Below are 26253 nucleotides of genomic sequence, written 5' to 3'. Positions count from 1 at the left end.
AATCATCTCTAGATTACTTATAGCACATAATACAATGTAAATGCTATTACACTGTACCTGAGACACTGTAAACAGCTGTTACACTATACATTGTACCTAATACATATACCTATGTTTTATGCCTAATACAATGTATAACAATAATACTATTACATTGTACCTAATACAATGTAAACAATTATTATACTATAGAGAATGACAAACAGAAAAGTCTATACTGTTCAGTAGAGATGCAACAATGTTTTCTTTTTCCCTGAATATTTTGTTTCCTTTTTTTTTTTTAAGACAGAATTTTACTCTGTTGCCCATGCTGGGTGCAATGGTGCGATCTCCACTCACTGAAAACCTCCCCGTTTAAGTGATCCTTCTGCCTCAGCTTCCCAACTAGCTCAAATAACAGGCATCCACCACCATACCTGGCTAATATTTGTATTTTTAGTAGAAAGGGGTTTTGCCATGTTGGCCAGGCTGGTCTTGACTCCTGACCTCAGGTAATCAGCCCATCTCTCGAAGTGCTGGGATTACAGGCATGCACCACTGCACCCAGGCTTTTCCCTGAATATTTTCAATACATAGGCTAAACTCACCAATATGGAACCCACGGATATGGAAGGCTGTGCCTTCAACACTGCAAAATAATGTAAGTTTGATTGTCTGTCTCCCTATTTCTCAACAGTCCAGTGTTGCTGATTGGAAAAATTTTAACCCCTCTTAAACTGCATACAAGATTTGTTCCTTACCTCTCCCATCTCATATCCCTCTATTCTCATCTCACTTCTATACCATGTCCTTCAGCCACATGGACCTACCTACACGATCTCACAGTTCCTTGGTAGGACTAGATAAAGCCCTATCTTTACATGATTTGGATGGTGGTTGGGACAACAAATCAAATACCCACTTTTCTGTTCCGGCATCAACATTTCCCCTCCCTCCTCACTCTGAAGCAGGCACAAATAGATACACTTTTCCATCAACTCATAATCTCTATCCTTGTCTCTGCTAGCTCTTTCGTCTCTCAAACTTAAAACGCTCACTCAGCTGGGTGTGGTGGCTCATGCCTGTAATCGCAGCACTTTGGGAGGCTAAGGCGGGCGGATCACCTGAGGTCAGGGATTTGAGACCAGCCTGAAGAACACAGTGAAATAGTCTATACTAAAAATACAAAAAATTAGCCTGGGGTGGTGGCACATGCATGTAATCCCAGCTACTCGGGAGGCTGAGGTAGGAGAATCACTTGAACATGGGAGGCGGAGGTTGCAGTGAGCCGATCACATCATTGTACTCCAGCCTGGCCAACAAGAGCAAAACTCCACCTCAAAACAAAAACAAAAACAAACAAAAAAACCCACCTCACTTAACTATAGCAGATTTCACTTTTTTCATCACAGTTACTCCTCCCTAAGTTCTTGGTAGAGCTAAACCAAAAGTTCTTAAGTTGTAGTATACACAGATTTAACATTCTAACCATCAGAAAACACACCTTTTAAAAAACGAAATCTCAAAACGAAAACACAAATGCAATTTTTTGAAGGAAAGGGTAAGTTCAAATATCCCAATAGCCAACCTTATGTTAAGTAAATACAAATTCCTGGGGCAAAACAGCACAAATTTAATAAATAATTTCAAGACACATATACTTTCATATTCTTACTCATAAAACCTGAGGCTTTGCTTCAGTGTTTCCCTAATATTTGTACACTGTCTCCAGTTATACTGTGTTGTATTATCATACTTCTTAAATGCTAGTCTATGAAAGTTCAGTGACTACTGTAGTCTAGTTTTAATTCAGACAGCAGCTGAAAATTAAAGGTTTCTTAGAGGAAGAGTACTTCTGGCTGCTTGTTCTAGCAGAGATGCACGATCTGTTAACGTGCGTCCCAATGAACCCTAAAACTAGCCTCTCAAGGTATGGACCAATCTTTCTTTTTAGAGAATTAAGTGACCCAGTTGTATCATTTTGGCTCCTATATAACTGCTCACACGAGAGAACACACTTACGGTGAAGTGAAACTCACTGCTGCCGTAACAGTAACCAGTGCTGGCTACTTTCACTCACAAACTTATCTGGTCACAGAAAATTCAACCTATGCCAGGCACGGGGGCTCAAGCCTGTAATCCCAGCACTTTGGGAGGCTAAGGTGGGCAGATGACAAGGTTAGGAGTTCGAGACCAGCCTGGCCAATATGGTAAGACCCCCCACCCCCCACCCCTGGTCTCTACTAAAAACACAAAAATTAGCTGGGCGTGGTGGCAGGTGTCTATAGTCCCAGTTGCTACTCAGGAGGCTGAGGCAGGAAAATCCCTTGAACCCAGAAAGCAGAGGTTGCAGTGAGCCGAGATCTCGCCACTGCAATCCAGCCTAAGCAACAAAGCGAAACTCTGTCTCGAAAAAAAAAAAAAAAAAAAAAAGGAAATTCAACTTAAAAATGCCATTACATACAAACGTTTTTGCCATTCTTTCTACCACCTTTCATCTACCAGAACTCCAATGCCACTGCTAGGGGAATCATTTAGAGAATCTGTGGGTTCCAATGAGAACCAGAACCTGTGAGGTCAATCCTCAAGCAAGCAGGCCCATCAACCATTTAGTCTGCTTACCCTAAAAGTCTTTTCCTAAGTGCCTATCTTTTTTCCATGTTATTATGCTGCCTACAATACTTCCAACTCAGAGATTAATTTGGGTAAACAAACTTTCTATTTAAAAATATGAACACTTACTGGAGTTAAGGATGTATCAATCATTTCACCATGTAAATTAATTCAATAATATTGCCTTCTCTTTAAAGCCAGTAACAATAAATTTAGAGTTGATATACACAGAGAAAGGGTGTTAATTTAGAAGAAAAGGGATATATGTAGGTTTAGTGTCACAAATGCCTTTTTGGGGAGAGGTAAGAAAGGCCTGGGCTGGGCACGGTACCTCACACCTGTAATCCCAAGGTAGGTGAATCACGAGGTGAGGAGTTCGAAACCAGCCTGGCCAATGTGATGAAACCCATCTCTACTAAAAAAAAAAAAATAAACAAATAAAGATAAATTAGCTGGGCATGGTGGCAGGCACCTGTAGTCCCAGATGCTCGGGAGGCTGAGGCAGGAGAACTGCTTGAACTTGAGAGGTGGAGGATGCAGTGAGCCAAGATTGCACCACCGCACTCCAGCCTGGGCAACAGAGCAAGACTACATCTCAAAAAAAAAAAAAAAAAAAAAAAAGAACAAAGAAAGGACTGCAGTACCATTATGAGGTCAACTTAGAGCATGAAAAAACATTGAACACCTGGAGATACAGACACAGCAAGTTAAAATAAATGTATTAAAATTTTGCCTCTGCCCTGTCTTACGCCCAGTAACAAAGAGAAAAACATTATTCATATTCCCTTCTGTATTCATGCTAAGGAGTACAGAACAGACATTAAGTAATAAGAGCCTAGAAACTACTCAGATAAACCTCGGTTTGAATCCTACTTCTGTCATTCACTAGTATGACTCTGAGTAAGTTACTACTTTCTCTAGGCATCAGTTTCCTCCGTTATAAAATGGGGATTCATCAACTTCACAAAGTGCTTCTGTGAATTATGAGAATTTGCTGGGTATGGTGGCTCACACCTGTAATCCCAACACTTTGGAGGGCCAAGGCAGACAGACTGCTTGAGGTCACAAGCTTGAGAATAGCCTGGGTAACATGGTATAAAAATCTCATTTCTACAAAAAATAAAAAGATTAGCCAGGTGTGGTGACATGTTCCTGTAGTCCCAGCTACTCAGGAGGCAGAGGTGGGAGGACTGCTTAAGTCCAAGAGTTTGAAGCTGCTGTGAGCTATGATCATACCACTGCAACCTGGGTAATACAGCAAAATCTTGTCTAAAAAAAAAAAAAAAAAAAAAAAAAAAAAAAAACCCAGAAAATTCACATTAAAGAACTTGGGACACCTTTTAATTATCAGTTAGCTATTAATAAAGACTGGCCAGGTACAGTGGTTCACACCTGTAATCCCACCACTTTGGGAGGCGGAGGCAGGTGGATCACCTGAGGTCAGGAGTTCAATACCAGCCTGAACAACATGTGAAACCCAGTCGCTACTAAAAATACAAAATTAGCTGGGTTTGATGGCAGGAGCCTATAATCCCAACTACTCAGGAGGCTGGGGGTCGAGGGGAGAATCGCTGGAACTCAGGAGGCAGAAGTTGCTGTGAGCGGAGGGAGGGAAGGAGGGAGGGAAGAAGGGAGAAAGGGAGGGAAAAAAGACTGTCCTAAGTTTATAGCACTCTATACGTACACAAATGACATGGAATTATAAAGTGTGAATATACACAGCTTATGGGGAAATATGTTTTTGACAGACAGTGAACAGGCAGAGAAAGACATCTCAGTTTTCTTTTTCTCACTCATCTGATGCTATGAACATGTGTCTCACTCAAGTTAAACACTCACTTTTTTAAAAAAGCAGTACAATGAAGACACCAAAAAAACTATTACACTAGAAAAAAGTGAATGATATGCATAGAGAACAAGATGATACATGAAAGGGATCTGCTTCAAAGAAATCTATAACAGCACTCCAGTGTGACTGAGAAACACTGAGAGCTGACATAGAGGCAGTAGAAAACTAAATAGTAGATGCATTCAAAAATTTCTAAGATCCATAGGTCTATAGAGCTTAACATTAGAAGAGAATTTATTAAAAGTATTCTAAAGAGAATGACTTTATAACACACAAAAAATAAAACTATAGTAAAGGAAATAACACCTGCAATACTTGGGGGCAGATGATGTCAACACTCAGGGTCCAGAGTTAGAGGATGATGGGGAAAGACTATTTTGCCACCCTATCTCAATCATTTAATGCGAGAACCTAATCTTTAGGGAGCATATTCCTGAGATGGTGCTACCATACCACTGGTAACAATCTGAGGTTGGGTGTGGTGGCTCATGCCTGTAGTCCCAGCACTTTGGGAGGCCGAAGTATACAGATCACTTGAGGCCAAGAGTTGGAGACCAGTCTGGCCAACATGGTGAAACCCCATCTCTACTAAAAATAACCAAAATTAGCCAGGAGTGGTGGTGGGCATCTGTAGTCCCAGATATTAGGGAGGCCGAGGTGGAAGAATTACTTGAACCCAGGAGGTGTAGGCCACAGTGAGCCAAGATCACTCCAGCCTGGGCAACAGAGCAAGACCCTATCTCTAAATAAATAAACAAATAAATAAACAACCTGACAGGATGACTTCCACCTTTGGAGTCTGTCAGGATAGTGCCCTGCACAAGCTTTCCAAAAAAAGTGGGCCAGGCGCGGTGACTCACGCCTGTAATCCCAGCACTTTGGGAGGCCTAGGCAAGCAGGTTACGAGGTCAAGAGATCAAGACCATCCTGGCCAACACGGTGAAACCCTGTGTCTTCCAAAAATACAAAAATTTGTTGGGCATGGTGGTGTGCGCCTGTAGTACCAGCTACTCAGGAAGCGGAAGCAGAAGGCAGGAGAATGGCTTGAACCTGGGAGGTGGAGGTTGCAGCAAGCCAATCATGCCATTACACTCCAGCCTGGTGACAGAGCAAGACTCCCATCTAAAAAAAAAAAAAAAAAGTGCCTCTACACATGCAGATTTTTTAAAAAGGAAGTACATGCTAAATGTTGGTACGCCTGAACAAAGGTAGTGCTAGAAAGAAGTCCATGAAGCAAAGCATACCACTCACTTTCTTAAATAAAGCCAAACTAAGCCATCTGTTCCTATATAATCAGTCATTCTTAGTGTATCACTTAGTGAATCACTTTAGAAACAGGAGCTAACTGAAAGATAATTCAAGGTTCCAGTGGTTCTTAGAGTCTAAGCATTAGAGGCATTCAGTAACACGAGAGACCATTTTTGGTGTTTCACGCCTGGGGAGTCAGGGACACTATTATGTAGAGAGAAGCCAGGGGTGATATGGTGGACTGAAAAATGTCCCCCAAAAGACCACTCAAACCTTCATTTCAGTCTCTGGCCTCCAGCACCATAACAGAATCAATGTGTGGTTTTTTTTGTGTGTGTTTTTTTTTTTGAGACGGAGTTTCGCTCTTGTTACCCAGGCTGGAGTGCAATGGCGCGATCTCGGCTCACCGTAACCTCCACCTCCTGGGTTCAGGCAATTCTCCTGCCTCAGCCTCCTGAGTAGCTGGGATTATAGGCACGCGCCACCATGCCCAGCTAATTTTTTGTATTTTTAGTAGAGACGGGGTTTCACCATGTTGACCAGGATGGTCTCGATCTCTCGACCTTGGGATCCACCCGCCTCGGCCTCCCAAAGTGCTGGGATTACAGGCTTGAGCCACCGCGCCCAGCCCAATGTGTGTTAAAACACACAATCTGTGTGGTAAGTTGTCAGCAAAGCATTAATACAAGTGTTAAACTTCCGGAATGGATGGAATAGTCCTACTGCAATTGCCAATAACACTACCACTGAGCTACACAGAGGAATATGAAGAAGGTTAACTGAAAGGGAAGAGAAAAGGAAGGAGGGCTACATAATATAAGGGAAGGAACAGTAATAAATAAGCTAAGTGAAGTCACACATTTTACCTACACACCCCAGAGGTACTTAACAACTTCTGATGGATAAGCTGTAAAGAATCTGGACTTCCTTCTAACTACAGTTAGAAGAACATACCTTTTTTTTTTTTTTTTTTTTTTGAAGATGGGGTTTCACCATGTTGGTCAGACTGGTCTTGAACTCCCGACCTCAGGTGATCCGCTCGCCTTGGCCTCCAAAGTGCTTGGATTACAAGTGTGAGCCACCACGCCCGGCCATCTTTTTTTTTTTAAGGGTGGGTAATAAAACAAGTTTGATAAGTTTACAGAGTTAAATTATTTGCAAACTTGTTAAAAATGGGCTTACTGGGGCCAGGCTCAGTGGCTCACGTCTGTAATTCTAGCACTTTGGGAGGCTGAGGCTGGTGGATCACCTGAGGTCAGGAGTTCAAGACCAGCCTGACCAATAGGGAAAAACCCTGTCTTTACTGTAAGTACAAAAAAAGTTAGCTGGCCATAGTGATGCATGTCTGTAATGATAGCCACCGGGGAGGCTGAGACAGGAGAGTCGTTTGACCCCAGGAGACGGAGATTGTAGGGAGCCAAAATCATGACTTTGCACTCCAGCCTGGTAGACAAGGCAAGACTCCATCTCAAAAAAAAGTGGGGGAGTGGGTGAGGGGACTTATTTTGAGGCTCCAATATTGTAGGTAGCAGCAGGGTAGCTTAATCTAATCCAGGCATCTACACTCCATAGCAGGAGTTCTACTTTTATTTCTCACCACATAAACCCCTTTCTAAAACATCCTTTATCTGTCCTTTTCCACATCTGTTTTACACTTGCCAATTAATGGCACCAAAGGGCATTACTTAACCCAGCTGAGGCACACAACTTATGAGTGGCCATTTTCATGCTGCTATCTCTTAGTTTATACACTAATGTATATTAAACACTACTTTCAGTGCCAAAAGACGTATAGTGATAATTTCTTCACTACCATCAAGAGACCAAAGTACAGCAGTCACAAAGATTTTTGAAAACAATAATAATAGGCTGGGCGAGGCAAAAAAAAAAAAAAACCCTGAGTACAGAGAAATCAAATGAGTAAGTGAGAGGACAGATAAGGCAAATACTCTTAGTTCAAACAAGGAAACAGTGACAAGGGAAGTAGTGATAACGGTGGAAAATGCATGGACCCAGGAGTAAAGACGCCAGAGTTCTAGTCTCTGCTCCCCCACTGCCTAGACCACTGCCGCCCAAATGGGAGTCCTCAGGCCAGTCGTCTCATATTATGAGTCTGTGACAAGATAAAAATACAAGTTTCAGTTGAAGTACTCAGAAACTTTTACAGCAATCTGATAGAGTAAGTTTATGCCTGTCAAATCTAATAATTAAAAGTTGGAGCTTGAAAGATTTATGGATAGTAAGTTATCATGTGAAAAATGCTCCGTATCATTAGTCATTTGAGAAATGCAAATTGAGACCACAATGACATACCATTACACATTTATTGAAATGGCTTAAAAAAACGGTCAGATGTGGTGGCTCACGCCTGTAATCCCAGTACTTTGGGAAGTCGAGGAGGGCAGATCACTTGAGGCCAAGAGGCCAGCCTGGCCAACATGGTAAAACCCTATCTTTAGTAAAAATACAAAAATTAGCCAGGTGTGGTCGTGCGTGTCTCAGCTACTTGGGAGGCTGAGGGAGATGTTGCAGTGGGCAGAAGTCACACCACTGCACTACAGCCTGAATGACAGTGCAAGAGTCCATTAAAAAAAAAAAAAAAAGTCAGGGGTGGAGGCTCATACCTGTAATTCCAGCACTCCAGGAGTCCAAGGCAGGAGTCTGAGACCAGCCTGGGCAACATAGGGAGACCTCATCTATATAGAAAATAAAAAATCAGCTGGGCATGGTGATGTGTGCTTGTGTCCCAGCTACTCAGGAAGCTGAGGCAGGAGGATCCCTTGATCCCAGGAGCTTGAGGCTGCAGTAAGCTATGATAACATAGCTGCACTCTATACTGGGCAAGAGAGTGAGATCTTGTCTAAAAAAAGAGACAACTAAAAATACCAAATGCTGACAAGAATGCAGAACAACTGGAATTGTCTTTTATTATTTATTTATTTTTTGAGATTGAGTCTCGCTCTGTCACCCAGGCTGGAGTGCAGTGGTGCGGTCTTGGCTCACTGCAACCTCCGCCTCCTAGGTTCCAGTGATTCTCCTGCCTCAGCCTCCTGAGTAGCTTGGGACTACATACTACCAACATACTCAGCTAATTTTTGTATTTTTAGTAGAGATGGGGTTCCACCATATTGGCCAGGCTGATCTCGAACTCCTGACCTTGTGATCCACCACACCTGGCCAGGGGTCTCACTTTGTTGGCCAGGCTGGTGTCAAATTCCTGGCCTCCAGCAATACTCCTGCATCGGCCTCTCAAAGTCACTATATTTTCCAAAGTCGCTTTCGAAAGTCACTATACTGAAAAGTAACAGATTATTTGTCAGTTTCTTAGCAAGTTTATATAACTATTATTATATGATCCAATAAACACACTCCTAGGTATTTATCAAAAGATACTCGCACTAATGTTTTTGGCAGCTTTATTTATAACGTCCCCAAACTGGAAAGGGTCCTTCATTTGACAATTGCATAAACAAAGTACAGTATAACCATACAATGGTATACTACTCCCCAATAAATAGGAAGGGACTACTAACCATGACAACATGAATGAATCTCAAATGCAATAGTCTAAGAGCAAGAAGCCAGACTCAAAAACGCTACATACTATGATTCCACTTACATGACATTCTGGAAAACAGGAGACTAAAAACAGATTAGGCTACAGGCAGCCCAGCCCGCCAAGTCCTTGCCTGACTGCACGCCAGCCTGACCAAGCCATAGCCAGAGGACATCACAGTCCAACCTAGTGGGACCTGTCACCACCTGGTCTGGGGATCATCTCTACCACAGGATCTGAGGTACAGCTGCCCTGGGGAGGGCAGAAGGCCAGGCATGTGGGCTAAACTGGCAGGCCACTGCAATTCGTAAATGTTTTTATGCCAGCAAACACTTACTGAATATCTACCATGTAGAAGAACACTGGCAACAAGCCCTCCAACAAGCTGGTTCCTGGAGGAGTATGTGGACAGGGCCTGTGTGGGCCAGTGGACTCTCTCTGGAGCTGCAAGGGTCAGCGATCCCACTGGAACGGGTGTAGCTGCCCCCCTCACCCACTCCAGACTATGGCCTGGCACTGTGCCTCTTCCTGGCTGTGATGGGCCTTGGGGTACTTGTTCCCCTCCTGCCTGACCATCAGGTGCTGACTGGCTTCACTGCATCCTTGAGAAACTGTGGAGCTGGGGCATGGAAGAGCTGGGACAAGGCAGAGGACGGAAACTCAACTCAGAGCCTCAGGAAACACAGGGTGGGGCATGGCAGGACAGTCCCAGTCTTGGAGACCAGTTGCTTACCTGCCTGGCCTCCAACCCCCATCTGACTTATCCACCTGACAGGGTGAGTGGATAAACCCAAAGTACCTCAGATCACCTAAAGTCCTGCACAGATGTAGATTTTTTTTTTTTTTTCCTGAGACGGAGTCTCACTCCGTTGACCAGGCTGGAGTGCAGTGGCATGACCTCAGCTCACTGCAACCTCCGCCTCCTGGGTTCAAGAGATTCTCCTGCTTCAGGCTCCTGTGTACCTGGGATTATAGGCCCTGCCACCATGACTGGCTGATTTTTGTATTTTTAGTAGAGACAAGGTTTCGCCATGTTGGCCAGGCTGGTCTCGAACTCCTGACCTCGTGATCCACCCTCCTTGACCTCCTAAAGTGCTGGAATTACAGGAGTGAGCCACCGCACCCAGCCACATATATTAATTTTATCAACTCCTAAGATTCTGAAGTACCAGAGGGACAGAAGAAGAGAGCCACCTTGAAGTTAAATTGGATTAGCTAAACAAAGGAAAAATCAGGGAGTAATTATTCCATTTACCAAATAATTTTTCACTTTATTATTATTATTTTTTTTTTGAGACAGAGTCACACTCTTCTTGCCCAGGCTAGAGTGCAATGTTGCAATCTCGGCTCACTGCAACCTCTGCCTCGTGGGTTCCAGTGATTCTCCTGCCGCAGCCTCCCAAGTATTGGGGATTACAGGCGCCCGCCACCACACCCGACTAATTTTTTGTAGTTTTAGTAGAGACGGGGTTTCATCGTATTGGCGAGACTGGTCTCAAACTCCTGATCTCAGATGATCCACCCGCCTTGGCCTCCCAAAGTGCTGGGATTACAGGTATGAGCCACCTTGCCTGGCTATTCCTGATGCTTTTTTGAGACAAGAGTCTCACTCTGTCACCCAAGCTGGAGTGCAGTGGCGTGATCTCAGCTCACTGCAACCTCTGCCTCCTGGGTTCAAGCAATTCTCTTGCCTCAGCCTCTTCAGTAGCTGGGACTATAGGTGCATGCCACCACGCCCAGCTAATTTTTTGTATTTTTAGTACAGATGGGTTTCACCAAGTTGGCCAGGATGGTCTCGATCTCCTGACCTCATGATCCACCCACCTCGGCCTCCCAAAGTATTGGGATTACAGGCGTTAGCCCTCACACCTGGCCACTCCTGATGTTTTAAGTGCCATCATATTCTCCTGGTCTTCCCCCTACATCTTTGGTTCTTACTGAGGCTTCTCTGTACTTCCTTCTTTGCAGTCTCCCAGATGTTGATGTTCCTTCAGCACTGGGTCCTGGAGTCACTATTTCTCACACTACACACTCCTGCAAGATGCCATCCTTTGTCTTTTCCTAATTTTTTTTTTTTTTTTTTTTTAGAGACAACGTCTCTCTCTGTTACCCAGGCTAAAGTGTACTGACACCAGCACAGCTCATTGCAGCCTCAAAGTTCTGGACTCAGGCAATCTTCCCAAGTCAACCTCCCGAGCAACCAGGATTACAGGCACACACCACCAGGTCCAGTTAATTTTTTTTTTTTTTTAGAAAGAGAGAAAGAAAAAAAAAATAATAATAAAAAGAATAAAGAAGAGGAAGAAAGAGAAAGAGGGAGAGAGAACGGGAGTGTTGCTTTATTGCCTGGGCTAGAATGCAGTCTAAAAATGGGTATGCCTATAATTGTGCTTAATAATGGAGACATGAAAAAAAAATGAGGAAAGAAAATAACAAGCAGCCAACCAGTATTTCATTTAAACTTGTAAGTTGATATGATGTGGTACTGATAAGATTGTATATTTTGTCTATTTAAAGTGGAGAGTTCTATAAATGTTTATTAAGTTTGCTTATTCCAGATCTGAGTTCAAGTCCTGGATATTGTTAATTTTCTATCTCATTGATCTGTCAAATATTGGTGTTGAAGTCTCCCACTATTATTATGTGGGAGTCTAAGTCTCTTTATAAGTCTTGTATGTCTGGGTATTCCTGTATTGGGTGCATATATATTTAGGATCTTTAGCTCTTCTTGTTGTTGCATTGATCCTTTTATCATTATATAATGTCCTTCTTTGCTTCTTTTGATCTTTGTTGCTTTAAAGACTATTTTATCAGAGGCAAAATTTGTAACTTCTGCTTTTTGTTTATTTATTTATTTTTGCTCTCCATTTGGTTGGTAAATCTTTCTCCATCCCTTTGTTTTGGGTCTTTGTGTATCTTTGCATGTGAGATGGGTCTGGATGCAGCATACCGATGGGTTTTAGGCCCATTAGTTGATGTAAATTCTTCATTATATTGATGCTCTTTACTTTTTGGCATTTTTTAGAAAGGCTGATACTATTTGTTCCTTTCTATGTGTAGTGGTTCTTTCAGAAGCTTTTGTAAATCAGGCCTGGTGGTGATGAAATCTCTGAGTGCTTGCTGGTTCACAAAAAATTTTATTTTTCCTTTGCTTATGAAGCTTAGTTTGGCTGGATGTGAAATTCTTGGTTGAAAGTTCTTTTCTTTAAGGATGTTGAATATTGGCCCCCACTCTCTTCTGGCTTGTAGGGTTTCTGCTGAGAGATCTGCTGTGAGTCTGATAGGCTTCCCTTTGTGGGTAACCTGACCTTTCTCTCTGGCTGCCCTTAGTATTCTCCTTCGTTTCAACCCTGGTAAATCTGACAATTATGTGCGTTGGGGTTGCTCTTCTTGAGGAATATCTTTGTGGTAGTCTCTGTATTACCTGGAGTTGGATATTGTCCTGCCTTGCTAGGTTGGGAAAATTTTCCTGAGTAATATCCTGAAGCGTATTTTCCAGCTTGGATTCATTCTCTTTGTCACATTCAGGTACACCTATCAAACGTAGATTAGGTCTTTTCACATAGTCCCATATTTCTTGGAGACTTTGCTCGTTTCTTTTTATCCTTCTTTCTCTAATCTTGTCTTCTTGTTTTATTTCATTGAGTTGGTCTTCGACCTCTGATATCCTTTCTTCTGCTTGATCAATTTGGCTGTTAAAACTTGTACATACTTCACAAAGTTCTCATATTGTGTTTTTCAGCTCCATCAATTCACTTATATTACTCTCTAAATTGTGTATTCTTGTTAGCATTTTGTCAAACCTTTTTTGAAAGTTCTTAGTTTCTTTGGATTGGGTTAGAAGAAGTTCTTTTAATTCACAGAAGTTTCTTTCTTTTTTTTTTTTTTTTTCTTTTGAGACGGAGTTTCGCTCTTGTTACCCAGGCTGGAGTGCAATGGCGCTATCTCAGCTCACTGCAACCTACGCCTCCTGGTTTCAGGCAATTCTCCTGCCTCAGCCTCCTGAGTAGCTGGGATTACAGGCATGCACCACCATGCCCAGCTTTTTTTGTATTTTCAGTAGAGACAGGGTTTCACCTTGTTGACCAGGATGGTCTCAGTCTCTTGATCTCGTGATCCACCCACCTCGGCCTCCCAAAGTGCTGGGATTACAAGCTTGAGCCACCCGCCCGGCCCTAGAAGTTTCTTATTATCCACATTTTGAAGTCTGCTTCTGTAATTGTAACACACTCGTTCTCCATCAAGCCTTGTTCCGTTGAGGAACTGTGATCCCCTGCTGAGGGAGAGGCGTTCTGATCTTGGGTATTCTCAGCCTTTTTTGGCTGTTTTCTTCCCTTCATTGATAAATCTGACCACAGATTTATCCATCTGTGGCCTTTATAATTACCGTCTTTGTAGTCGGGTTTTTGAGTGGATGTCCAACTTATTGATTCTCAGGGCCAAAATCTGAGCAACCCACTGCGCCAACTAAATCAGCGGCGTTAAGATTGATGGTGCTCTTCTGACTCTGCACCAAGAACCGACGCTCTGAGGCGCCGGCAAAACCGCCTCGCCAGTCACAAGAGTCGCGCTGGCGACCCGTGGGGCTCCTCCGCTGGGAATCTCCTGGTGCGTGAGCAACAAGAATTCATCTGAAAGTGTGGTGTCCTCTCGTTCTCTGCGCTTTCACTGGGAGCTACAATCCCGAGCTGCTAGTGATCAGCCATCTTGGATCTCTCTTCTAATTTACTTTTTGTAAAAACAAGGTCTTTGCTATGTTGCCCAAGCTGGTCTTGAACTTCTGGCCTCAAGCAATCCTTTCACCTTGGTCTCCCAAAGTACTGGGATTACAGGTGTGAGCCACTGGGCCTCACCTTATCCATTTTTGTAACTTTAACTGCCATCAGTATGACAGATTTCTCACTCTTCTTTCTAGACCCAAATATTCATCTGCTCGAACAGCTCCACTTGGAAGTCCCATTAGCCACACCTTAACTCATCCAAAATTGAACTAACGAACTTTTCCCCACACCTCTTCTGCTATTCCATACCTGCATAAATAGCACTGTTATATACCTAGATATCCAAAACAGAATCCTGAGCTTCATTTTGACTTTGATTTCTTCCCACATCTTTCAGAGTCCACCTCTCCACTGCTAACATTTTTCAGGACACTACTATCTATCTTTCTTGGGTTAATACAACAGCCTTCTACTGATCTCTGTGGCTATCTCTTCTCCACTACAGCCAAGTAACTCTTAAAAAAAAAAAAAAAGCCGGGTGCGGTGGCTCAAGCCTGTAATCCCAGCACTTTGGGAGGCCGAGGCGGGTGGATCACGAGGTCAAGAGATCGAGACCATCCTGGTCAACATGGTGAAACCCCGTCTCTACTAAAAATACAAAAAATTAGCTGGGCATGGTGGTGCGTGCCTGTAATCCCAGCTACTCAGGAGGCTGAGGCAGGAGAATTGCCTGAACCCAGGAGGCAGAGGTTGCGGTGAGCCGAGATCGCGCCATTGCACTCCAGCCTGGGTAACAAGAGCGAAACTCCGTCTCAAAAAAAAAAAAAAAAGCAAGCCAAATCAGATGTAACTCCTTTTTTAATAAATAAATTTTCAACAAATTTTGTAGAGATGGGATCTCACTACATTGTCCAGGCCGATCTCCATCTCCTGGCCTTAAGGGATCCTCCCACCCCAGCCTCCCAAAGTGCAGGAATTACAGCGTGAGTCACAGTGGCTGGTCTCACTCTAATTAAAACCCTTGACTCCCCATTATTCTCAAAATAAAGACAAGATTTTTTTTTTTTTGGAGATAGAGTTTCACTCTGTCACCCAGGCTGGAGTGCACTGGCGTGATCTCAGTTCACTGCAACCTCCACCTCCCAGGTTCAAGCAATTCTCCTGCCTCAGCCTCCCGAGTAGCTGGGACTACAGGCGCATGCTGCCACACCTGGCTAATTTTTTTGTATTTTTAGTAGAGACAGGGTTTCGCCACATTGCCCAGGCTGGTTTTGAACTCCTGAGCTCAGGGAATTCATCCAACTCAGCCTCCCGAAGTGTTAGGATTACAAGCTTGAGCCACTGTGCCCGGCCAAAGCCAAGATTTTTCTTAACATGGCTTACAAGGCCCACTCCAACCTCCCATTTCTCTCTTGAGCTCCATTTGTTGCACTACCTGTGCTTTATTCACTTGGAGTTACCAACTCCCTAAACCGGCTGTCTCCCCTCTCATCTCTGTCTGTATTTATGTCTGTCCAATTCTCCTCCAAGTCTCTGCATAGGTTCCTCCTGCCAGAAACATGTCTCTTCCAGATTTTAGATAAAAAATTATTTCTTCGGGAAGCCTTTCTTGACCTCCCTCTTTTGTGCTCCCATATTAGCTCCTTACCATTCTCTCACTGTATTCTGTACCTATTCAAGTGTCTCTTCCTGTTAGCCTTTAAGCTTCCTGAGGACAAACACCATGCCTTGGTCAAAGCTGTACCCTTAAGATGTGAACCATGCCTGGCAGTCTACCAACAAATAATGGGCCGGGCACGGTGGCTCACGCCTGTAATCCCAGTACTTTAGGAGGCCAAGGTGGGCAGATCATCTAAGATCAAGAGTTTGAGAGCAGCCTGGCCAACAAGGTGAAACCCCATCTCCATTAAAAATACAAAAATTTTAATAAAAAAAAAAAGAAAAAAATACAAAAATTTAGCTAGGCATGGTGGCTCGCGTCTGTGGTCCCAGCTGCTCAGGAGGCTGAGGCAGGAGAATGGCTTGAACTGGGGAGGTAGAGGGTGCAGTGAGCCAAGATCACGCCACTGCACTGCAGCTTGGGTGACAGGGCAAGACTTCATCTCAAAAAAAAAAAAAAAAAATCTGAAACTTCATTATCACCTATTGAAACTATTCTTAAAATTCCTGCCGGGCGCGGTGGCTCAAGCCTGTAATCCCAGCACTTTGGGAGGCCGAGGTGGGTGGATCACAAGGTCGAGAGATCGAGACCATCCTGGTCAACAAGGTGAAACCCCATCTCTACTAAAAATACAAAAAATTAGCTGGGCATGGTGGTGTGTGCCTGTAATCCCAGCTACTCAGGAGGCTGAGGCAGGAGAATTGCTTGAATCCAGGAGGCGGAGGTTGAGGTGAGCTGAGATCGCGCCATTGCACTCCAGCCTGGGTAACAAGAGCGAAACTCCGTCTCCAAAGAAAAAAAAAAATTCCTGAAGTTTTCCTTAACATCTAGAATATTGCAACCATGTTTTCAGACAGAGAGAACTTAATCACATTTTAATATTAACTGAAAAGAAAGCAAATGTTCTATATAAAGAATATGAATGGAAATTGGCCACAAAGCTAAATACTACAAACATTACAGTTCCTAATTTTTATAATAAATATGCACTCATTCAACAATTTGAGAGAAAGATTAAGGTCTCTTCCACAACTGAGGTTCTATAATTTTCTGAAGTATGTAATTGCCAGTCTGCACGGAGCTCTATGAAATTCTGTACCAATAACCTCTTACAGTCTTCTCAGCCTCCACTTTCTATGCCCTCACATTTGTCCTTACCTTCTGATTGCTAGTTTATTTTTCACCTGTTCTATAGTGTCTATGTGTCCCTCACCTTCACTCCATGAATTGTTCTGATTACACACGTGCACAGTGGTGGATGTCAGTCCAAAGTCGGTGCTAATGGAATATCGCCATGGCTCAAAACATTTTTATATTCACTCATTCATTCATTTTTGGAGTCTCACTCTGTCGCCCAGGCTGCAGCACAGTGGTGCGATATCGGCTCACTGTAACCTCCGTCTCCTGGGTTCACGAGATTCTCTTGCCTCAGCCGCCTGAGTAGCTGAGACTACAGACGTGCACCACCACGCCCAGCTAATTTTTGTATTTTTCGGAAAGACAGGGTTACACCATGTTCGCCAAGCTGGTCTCAAACACCTGACCTCCAGTGATCTGCCTGCCTTGGCCTCCCAAAGTGCTGGGATTACAGGTGTGAGCCACCACGCCCGGCCTCAAAACAATTTTAAAAATTGCTCCTTCAGAATAGATCCAGCCTCATATTTTCTCTTCATCTTTTGAGAATTGTTATGACTTCTGAAAGTGTTCAACAGTAATTCAAAGCCATACTGTATAATAAATAGCAGGGGAGATCAAACAGTAGTATTGTAAAATGTGGAATGACAATAAAAGTAACAAGACTGATTTTCTTATGTAGCTTTCAATGACACCGAAAGCATCAGTGGGGCTGGGCGCAATGGTTCATGCCTGTAATCCCAGCACTGTGGGAGGCCAAGGTGGGCAGATCACTTGAGGTCAGTTCGAGATGAGCTTGGCCAACATGGTGAAACTCTATCTCTATTAAAAATACAAAACTTAGCTGGCATGGTGACTTGAGCCTATAATCCCAGCTACTTGGGAGGCTGAAGCATGAGAACTGCTTGAACCTGGGAAACACAGGCAGCAGTGAGCTGAGATCATGTCACTGCCCTCCAGCCTAGGTGACAAAGCGAAATTCTGTCTCAAAAGCAAGCATCAATGGTAAACCACGAGATATATATATTTATACATATTTACATACAGCTTCTAAATGAATGTGGTTACTTCAAAGGACATAACTTCTCCTGGTACCCTGCTTACCAGTTTGACCATATGCAAAAAATGTTTATGGCATAATGTTAAGTGAAAATTTCAATATTTTAGCTGGGCATGGTGGAACACGCCTGTTGTCCTAACTGCTCTGGAGGCTGAGGCAGGAGGATCACTTGAGCCCAGGCAGTAAAGGATGCATCGAGCTATAATCGTGCCACTGTACTCTAGCCTGGGTGACAGAACAAGACTGTCTTTAAAAAAAAAAAATCTCAGAAATTGTATATACCATCATTTACAATGTAAACATAAGTATACAAACAATAAGTGGAAGTTAATATGTAAAATAAATATTGCTGTTGTGAGAGGAAGGATTAGTTTTTTCCCTTTTATCAAAATTATTTCAGCCAAGCACAGTCGTCCTCACCTGTAATCCCAGGACTTTGGGAGGCCAAGGTGGGTAGAGTGCTTGAGCCCAGGAGTTTGAGACCAGCGTGGGCAACAAAGTGAGACCCAGTCTCTACAAAAAATACAAAAAGTTACCCTAGAGGCTGAGGTGGGAGGATCACCCAAGTCCAAGAGGAGGAGGCTGCAGTGAGCCGTGATCACACCACTGCACGCCAGTCTGGGTGACAGTTAAGACCCTGTCTGTCTAAAGAAAAAAAAGTATGATATTCTTTTTAATAATCTCTTTTTTAAAATCAGCCATTACTAAACCAGGCACAGTGATGTGCACCTGTAGCCCCAGCTACTGGGAAGGCTGAGGCAGTGGATGGCTGAGCCCAGAAGTTGGAGAACAGCCTGGGCAACAAAGAGAGACCTACATCTCTTAAAAAAAATTTTAAAAAGAAAAAAAAAAAAAAAACAGTCATTATTTCATACTCACTGAATCAGAGAGATATGTCCTATTCAGTAAAAAATGACTGTTCTAAAATCTTTCCATTTTCCCTTCTATTTCTAAATGCCAAAAAAAAAGGGTAAGACATTTATTTTTATTTTTTTTCTTATTTTTGCTCCTGCCTGAGGAGTAAGGACTCACATTTTTGATGATCCATTTGTTTTTACAAGAATGTTGAGCTTCCAAGCAAAGCCTTTTTGAAATCAGAGCATAAGCTATTAACATCACTATAATTCATCCAGCAATGAATAAATATCAAATACCTTTTAATCATAAACACTATGATTTAAACATATGTGGAGAGAACCTCAAAAATTTCTTTTTAGGACGTGCAAAAAAGCAAAAAGAAATCATCTGTTTCTAACGGTTAATCACTACCTTATAAAAAGAATCCCCAAAATTATCAATAGAAATTCACAATATTTCAAGAATAACTAAGGTATTTTCCCTTCTGCAGATTTTCAAATACCATTGTCTACCGATTGAGGGACTACAACTTGATCCAGCAATCAAGCTGTGTAGACTAACAGAAACCGAATTAAAGCAATTAAGTGAGTCAAATCTCATCACATTTTGGTTTTTGTGTATACCTAATAAAAATGTTGCAACAGAAGAAGTAAAGTGGGGTTAAACCAATCAGAGTTTCTGCTAAGAGTCGTAATTAGCCCAAGAAACTGAAAGACTGAGTTTCGCTCTTGTTATCCAGGCTGGAGTGCAGTGGTGCAATCTCAGCTCACCGAAACCTCTGCTTCCCTGGTTCAAGCATTTCTCCTGCCTCAGCCCCCGCCCCCCACATGTAGCTGGAATTACATGCATAAGACAACACGCTGAGCTAATTTTGTATTTTTAGCAGAGACGGAGTTTCTCCATGTTGGTCAGGCTGGTCTCAAACTCCTGACCTCAGGTGATCCGCCCCACTCAGCCTCCCAAAGTGCTGGGATTACAGGCATGAGCCACCATGCCTGGCCAAGAAACTGAAAATTAATTAAGTGGCTTTTAGGGTCGGGTGTGGTGGTTCACACCTGTAATCCTACCACTTTGGGAGGCTGAGGTGAGTGGATCATTTGAGGTCAGGAATTCGCGACCAGCCAGGCCAACATGATGAAACCCTGCCTCTACTAAAAAATACAAAAATTACTTGGGTCTGGTGGCACATGCCTGTGGTTCCAGCTACCCAGGAGGCTAATAAGACAGGAGAATTGCTTGAACTCGGGAGGTGGAGGTTGCAGTGAGCCAAGATCATGCCACTGTGCTCCCGCCCGGTGACAGAGCGAGACTCTGTTTCAAACTAACAACAACGACAACAAAAAGAAGTGGCTTTTTTCTCTTTCTTTTTTTTGTGGGGGGTGAGGGGAAAGATGGTCTTGCTCTCTTGCCAGGGATGGAGTGCAGTGGCCTCACTGCAGCCTTGAACTCCTAAGCTCAAGCAATCCTCCCACCTCAGCCTCCCCAGCAGCTGAAACTACAGGTCAGTGCCACTACATCCAGCTCTTTCTTTTTTGAAAGATGGGGTTTCACCATGATGGCCAGGCTGATTTTGAACTCCTGACCTCAGGTGATTCACCCACCTCAGCCTCCCAAAGTGCTAGGATTAGAGGCGCGAGCCACCGCAACCAGTTCTTCAGCTCTTTTTTTTCTGTAGAGATGGGGTCTATGTTTTGCCCAGGCTGGTCTCCAACTCCAGGCCTCAAGTGAATTTCCAGGCTCTGTCTCCCCAAAGTACTGGGATTACAGGCATGAGGCACCGCGCCAGGCCCAAGTGGCATCATAAACCATCTCTAGGAAATCTAGAGAAAGTACTAATAATGATATTGACTTCTCTGATTCACTGCAAAGATTTTTCTATATAAGCATAATGCAGCAACACTAACTTATATACACAATAATCTCCATAGCAATGATTTGTTAGAGATTAGGAAATCTTTTATATATTTGATATAATCATCCAATCCTGGCCAGGCACGGTGGCTCACGCCTGTAATCCCAGCACTTTGGGAGGCCGAGGCGGGTGGATCATGAGGTCAGGAGTTCAAGACCAGTCTGGCCAATATGGTGAAATAAAATATACATAAAAATACAAAAAAGTAGCTGGGAGTAGTGATGTGCGCCTGTAGTCCCAGCTGCTCGGGAGGCTGAGGCAGGAGAACTGCTTGAACCCGGGAGGCGGAGGTTTCAGTGAGACGAGATCGTACCACTGTACTCCAGCCTGGGTGACAGAGCAAGACTCTGTCTCAATAAATAAATAAATAAATAATCCAATTCTTTATATCTTCAATATGATAACCCAATCACAAAGTTTAAAAATATTATGACTCCTCACTCCAGTTTTATTACAAATTTTACTTCACTAACTTTGACCTGATGTTCCATGCCCACAAGCTAGATAACAACGTGTCAAACATCTCGTTATCATTGCAAAGCAAAAAATAAAACCAGCTTTAATAATAAAACGGCAACTAGTATACAACCTGTGGTAGTTAAAACGATGTAAAATTTTACTTAACCAGATCTTACGTTAAATTCTAAGAACAGTAACGGTGGAAACAAATTCCGCATATAACAAATCACAAAATATAGATCTGCCGAGAGAGAGAACTAACATTCTGACCTCCTTCCAAAATGACAAACCAGAACGGCGAAATTACAGTCAGGCACATGGAGTACTCTTCTCTCAAATCACTCCACAGAGAACTTCATCATTTGCTCCGCCCTCTAATAACTCATGCAAGAAAAGTTCAGCACCCTCAGAGAGAAACAAGACGGCGAATTCACAGAATGGCTTAGGGCCTTTCCTGCCGGCGGTAAGACGATCTGCGTGTGCCCTTCGCAGGGGTCCAAAGGGAGAGAACCACCTAGGCCTAGGGTTTCGGGGATACTGACACCCAGAAACAGATTTCGTCTCACAAAGTTTCTGCCGCCATCCCCGTCTTATCGGCAGGAGGCCCCGGCGCCATCGTCTCCGCCTTTATGATTTTATTATGGGGAGGTGGGAAACGCCACCCAGGATTCCTCCAGGCCTCCCCTGTTCAGCCTGGGGGTTCCCCCTCATTCTTCCCTCAAAGCCTCAGTCCCTCAGGTCCTCCCCAGCACCCCCAGCTTCTGGCGGCCCGTCCCCGGGAAGGGCACAGGCACTGCCGAACCCCCCGGCCTCGCGGTGAAGGCGGGAGGGCCCGAACCCGCCAGGGCCATGGCGACGGCTCCGAGGGGCCCAGAAAGGGGAAGGGCAGGCCGGGGACCGGGGCAGAACGACCTGGCCGGGAAGAAAGGGAAAGGGGTGAGGGGGTGCGCCGCACCCCCGGGCTGCACAGCGACGGAGGGATGGCGCGGGGAGGAGGAGGGCGGTGGCCCGGGTGCGGCCCCCCACTCCCCCCGCCCGGGTCCCCGGGCCGGCGCGGGCGGACGGGCTCGGTCCATCCCCAGGTCTGGGCGGGGGGGGCTGGGGGGATCTCCCTCCACACCGCTCGGAGACCCAGATCTGGGGTGTCGGGGGGCGGGGGGCTGTCTCCCGCCGGAGCCCGGAGACCCCCCAGCGCCGTCGTCGCCTCTTCCTCAGGAGGGAGGACGGCAGCTGCGGGGAAAGCCCGAAGGCGGAATGCGCGAAGGGAAGGGGGAGCCCGGGGCAGCCCCGCCGCCCGCTGCGGACCCCACTCCCCACCTTCCGGTAACCGCGTCTCTTACCGGTGATGGCGGTGAACTGCTGAATTAACCCCTTCAGCGCCGAGGACGCCGCGGAGCCCCCGTGGGCAGCCATCTTACCGCCGCCGCCGCCGCCGCCGAACAACAACACAGACACACACGGACCGCCCTCCCCCACTCCGCCGCGCGCCGCGCGCAGGCGCACTGAGCGCCCGAGCCCCGCCCCCGCGGGCCGCGCAGGCGCGCTGAGCGCCCGAGCCCCGCCCCCGCGGGCCGCGCAGGCGCACTTTCCCTCCGGGCCGGCGGGCCGCGCGCTCTCGGGTTAGCTGCCTGGTGGCCGCTGCTCCCCGCGTCCCTCTGCCGCTGCCGGCGCCTCATCTCCGGGCTCCAGGGCCAGCCTGGCAGGCGCGGGGTTTCGGCCTCGCAGGCCTCCCAGACGGAGCGGAGGGCGGTGACAGCACGCCGCGCGGTGTCAGGTTTCTGCGGGTCCCGGCGGACACAGACCCGGCGTCCCCGCCGCGAAGCAACTCCCGAGCCCGCTCGCTCCCCAGCCTCTCGATAGCGGCTCCGCCAACCGGCCGTGGCGAATGCAGCGCCCGAAGTGAAGTTCCAGGGCCCTTCGCGCCATGGAGCGGAGCCGGACACCGGTAGGTTTTCACGGCGGCTTAGCTGCTTTCCGTCAGTAAACCGGCCGGTGCGTCTCCCCTCGGGGTCCCGGTCGGACCCGAGGCGTGTCATTTGTATCGGATGTGTGTGCAGCAGAGGAAAGAAAACAGAGAAAGGACACTGGGACGTGTCCTCAGGACGCCAGAGACGAGAACGATCGGGGACTTTCCGTAGAGTTTCTTATTTCTCTTTTTATTTTATTTTATTTATTTATTTATTTATTTATTTTTGAGCCGGAGTTTCGCTCTTGTTACCCAGGCTGGAGTGCAACGGCGCGATCTCGGCTCACCGCAACCTCCGCCTCCTGGGTTCAGGCAATTCTCCTGCCTCAGCCTCCTGAGTAGCTGGGACTACAGGCACGCGCCACCATGCCCAGCTAATTTTTGTATTTTTAGTAGAGAAGGGGTTTCACCATGTTGACCAGGATGGTCTCGATATCTTGACCTCGTGATCCACCCGCCTCGGCCTCCCAAAGTGCTGGGATTACAGGCTTGAGCCACCGCACCCGGCCTCTCTTTTTATTTTTAAACAGGCATTACTGGCCTTGCGCGGTGACTCGTAACTGTAATCCCAGCACTTTGGGAGGCCGAGGTGGTAGGATCCCTTGAGGCCAGCAGTTTGAGACCAGATTGGGAAATATATCAAGATTCCACTAAAAAAAAGAAAAAAAGAAAATATATTAGTGTCTTACTTGAATAATTTTAACTATTCTGTAAAACAATTACTTGAGTGGGGTGAACTAAAATCGAATGTGCTCCCACCTTGCCAGCAAAGTTACAAGAGATTCCGTGTGATTCTGTTTCTTCTCGCCTCCCACCTTCTGACTTCCACCCAAGTATTTTGCATCTTCGTAGGAAAATGGTCCAATAAGAGATGGGAGGAGTTATCTGTAGAACTGATACATCCTGAGTAAATATGCTATTTGGGAGAATTAAGAAATAGCCATATGAAATCAAGGGCATCTCACTGTCACCCAGGCTGGAGTGCAATGGTGTGATCCCAGCTCACCGCAACCTCCACTGCCTGCTGGGTTCAGGCGACTCTCCTGTCTCAGCCTCCCGAATAGCAGGGATTATAGGCATGTGCCACCAAGCCCAGCTAAGTTTTACATTCTTAGAAGAGACAGCGTTTCACCATGTTGGCTAGGCTGGTCTTGAACTCCTAACTTCAAGTGATCCACCTCCCTTAGCCTCCAAAGTGCTGGGATTACAAGCGTGAGCCACCAGGCCCAGTCGGGCTATATTTTCAAGAAGATGTGATTGATGAAAAAGAAAGCTGCCAGGCGTGGTGGCTCAAGCCTGTAATCCCAGCACTTTGGGAGGCCGAGGCGGGTGGATCACGAGGTCGAGAGATCGAGACCATCCTGGTCAACATGGTGAAACCCCGTCTCTACTAAAAATACAAAAATTAGCTGGGCATGGTGGCGCGTGCCTGTAATCCCAGCTACTCAGGAGGCTGAGGCAGGAGAATTGCCTGAGCCCAGGAGGCGGAGGTTGCGGTGAGCCGAGATCATGCCATTGCACTCCAGCCTGGGTAACAAGAGCGAAACTCCGTCTCAAAAAAAAAAAAAAAAAAAAAAAGAAAGCTGACTCTTAGGGAGTGCTGGGATTACAGGCCTGAGCCACTGCACCCACTCCATAGTCTTATAATCCAGATTTAATGATGTGATTTTAGATTAACAGTGCAGGAAAAGATGATAAAGGCTGTAGCATCCACAATTCCAGAAGGCATTTTTTAGGAATTAAAAAATAAGGCCCAGCTCTGTGCTCACGCCTGTAATCCCAGCACTTTGGGCCAAGGCCAGTGGATCACGATGTCAGGAGTTCCAGACCAGCCTGGCCAAGATGGTGAAACCCTGTCTCTACTAAAAGTACAAAAATTAGTTGGGTGCAGTGACGGGTGCCTGTAATCCCAGCTACTTGGGAGGCTGAGGCAGGAGAATCACTTGAACCCAGGAGGCAGAGGTTGCAGTGAGCCAAGACTACGCTGCCACACTCTACGTTTGCCTGGGCAACAGAGCAAGACTCCATCTCAAAAAAGGAAAGAAAGAAATTGAAAAAATAAGATAAAATGACACAAGTGACCAAAAAGATTTCATGGTGGGAGGGAGGAAGTAAGGGAAGAAAATGAGAGAGTTTCCATGGATAACCAGGGCATTGGAAAAAATAAATAAATAATTAATGAATAATACAAACTTGAAAAACTTTTTGGATTATTAAAGAATAAGGGCCGGGCGCGGTGGCTCAAGCCAGCACTTTGGGAGGCCGAGGCGGGTGGATCACGAGGTCAAGAGATCGAGACCGGCCGGGCGCGGTGGCTCAAGCCTGTAATCCCAGCACTTTGGGAGGCCGAGGTGGGCGGATCACAAGGTCAAGAGATGGAGACCATCCTGGTCAACATGGTGAAACCCCGTCTCTACTAAAAAATACAAAAAACTAGCTGGGCATGGTGGCGCGTGCCTGTAATCCCAGCTACTCAGGAGGCTGAGGCAGGAGAATTGCCTGAGCCCAGGAGGCGGAGGTTGCGGTGAGCCGAGATCGCGCCATTGCACTCCAGCCTGGGTAACAAGAGCGAAACTCCGACTCACAAAAAAAAGAAAAAAAAAAAAAAAAAAGAGATCGAGACCATCCTGGTCAACATGGTGAAACCCCGTCTCTACTAAAAATACAAAAAAAAATTAGCTGGGCATGGTGGCACGTGCCTGTAATCCCAGCTATTCAGGAGGCTGAGGCAGGAGAATTGCCTGAACCCAGGAGGCGGAGGTTGCGGTGAGCCGAGATCGCGCCATTGCACTCCAGCCTGGGTAACAAGAGTGAAACTCCGTCTCAAAAAAAAAAAAAAAAAAAAAAGAATATGAAGGACTGACCAGGCACGGTGGCTCACACCTGTAATCCCAGCACTTTGGAAGGCTGAGGTCTGGGGGATCACCTGAGGTTAGGAGCTCCAAACCAGCCTACATGGCCAACATGTTAAAATCCCATCTCTACTAAAAATACAAAATTAGCCAGGCACGGTGGCTCACACCTGTAATCCCAGCACTTTGGGAGGCTGGGAAGGGCTGATCACGAGGGCAAGAGATCAAGACCATACTGGCCAACATGGTGAAACCCCATCTCTACTAAAAATACAATAATTAGCTGGGCATGGTCGTGCACACCTGTAGTGCCAGCTACTCAGGAGGCTGAGGCAGGAGAATCACTTGAATCCGGGAGGTGGAGGTTGCAGTGAGCCAAGATCACA

At 45.5% G+C, this 26253-nt stretch overlaps 1 protein-coding gene and 1 pseudogene across 2 annotated transcripts in view; one reads left to right on the top strand and one right to left on the bottom strand.

Moving 5' to 3' along the window:
• The window catches only part of UBXN7 (UBX domain protein 7), a 79338-nt gene extending 56860 nt beyond the window's left edge, over positions 1-22478 (bottom strand). Inside the window, exon 1 of one of the 2 annotated variants that reach the window (XM_074406102.1) lies at positions 22390-22478. Coding sequence is in view for 1 of the 2 variants with exons in the window: in XM_010341619.3 (XP_010339921.2) it covers positions 22390-22462 (73 nt within the window). In the remaining variant the exon portion in view is untranslated. The remainder of the gene's footprint in view (positions 1-22389) is intronic. The other variant, XM_010341619.3, reaches the window with a different exon arrangement.
• LOC120360850 (uncharacterized) overlaps positions 21491-26253 on the top strand; it is a 31712-nt pseudogene continuing 26949 nt past the window's right edge.

Source organism: Saimiri boliviensis, chromosome 9 (assembly GCF_048565385.1).
Source record: "Saimiri boliviensis isolate mSaiBol1 chromosome 9, mSaiBol1.pri, whole genome shotgun sequence".
Lineage (NCBI taxonomy): Eukaryota > Metazoa > Chordata > Mammalia > Primates > Cebidae > Saimiri > Saimiri boliviensis.
The sequence above is the reverse complement of the archived record's forward strand: the minus strand, read 5'-3'. Positions and strand labels throughout refer to the sequence as shown.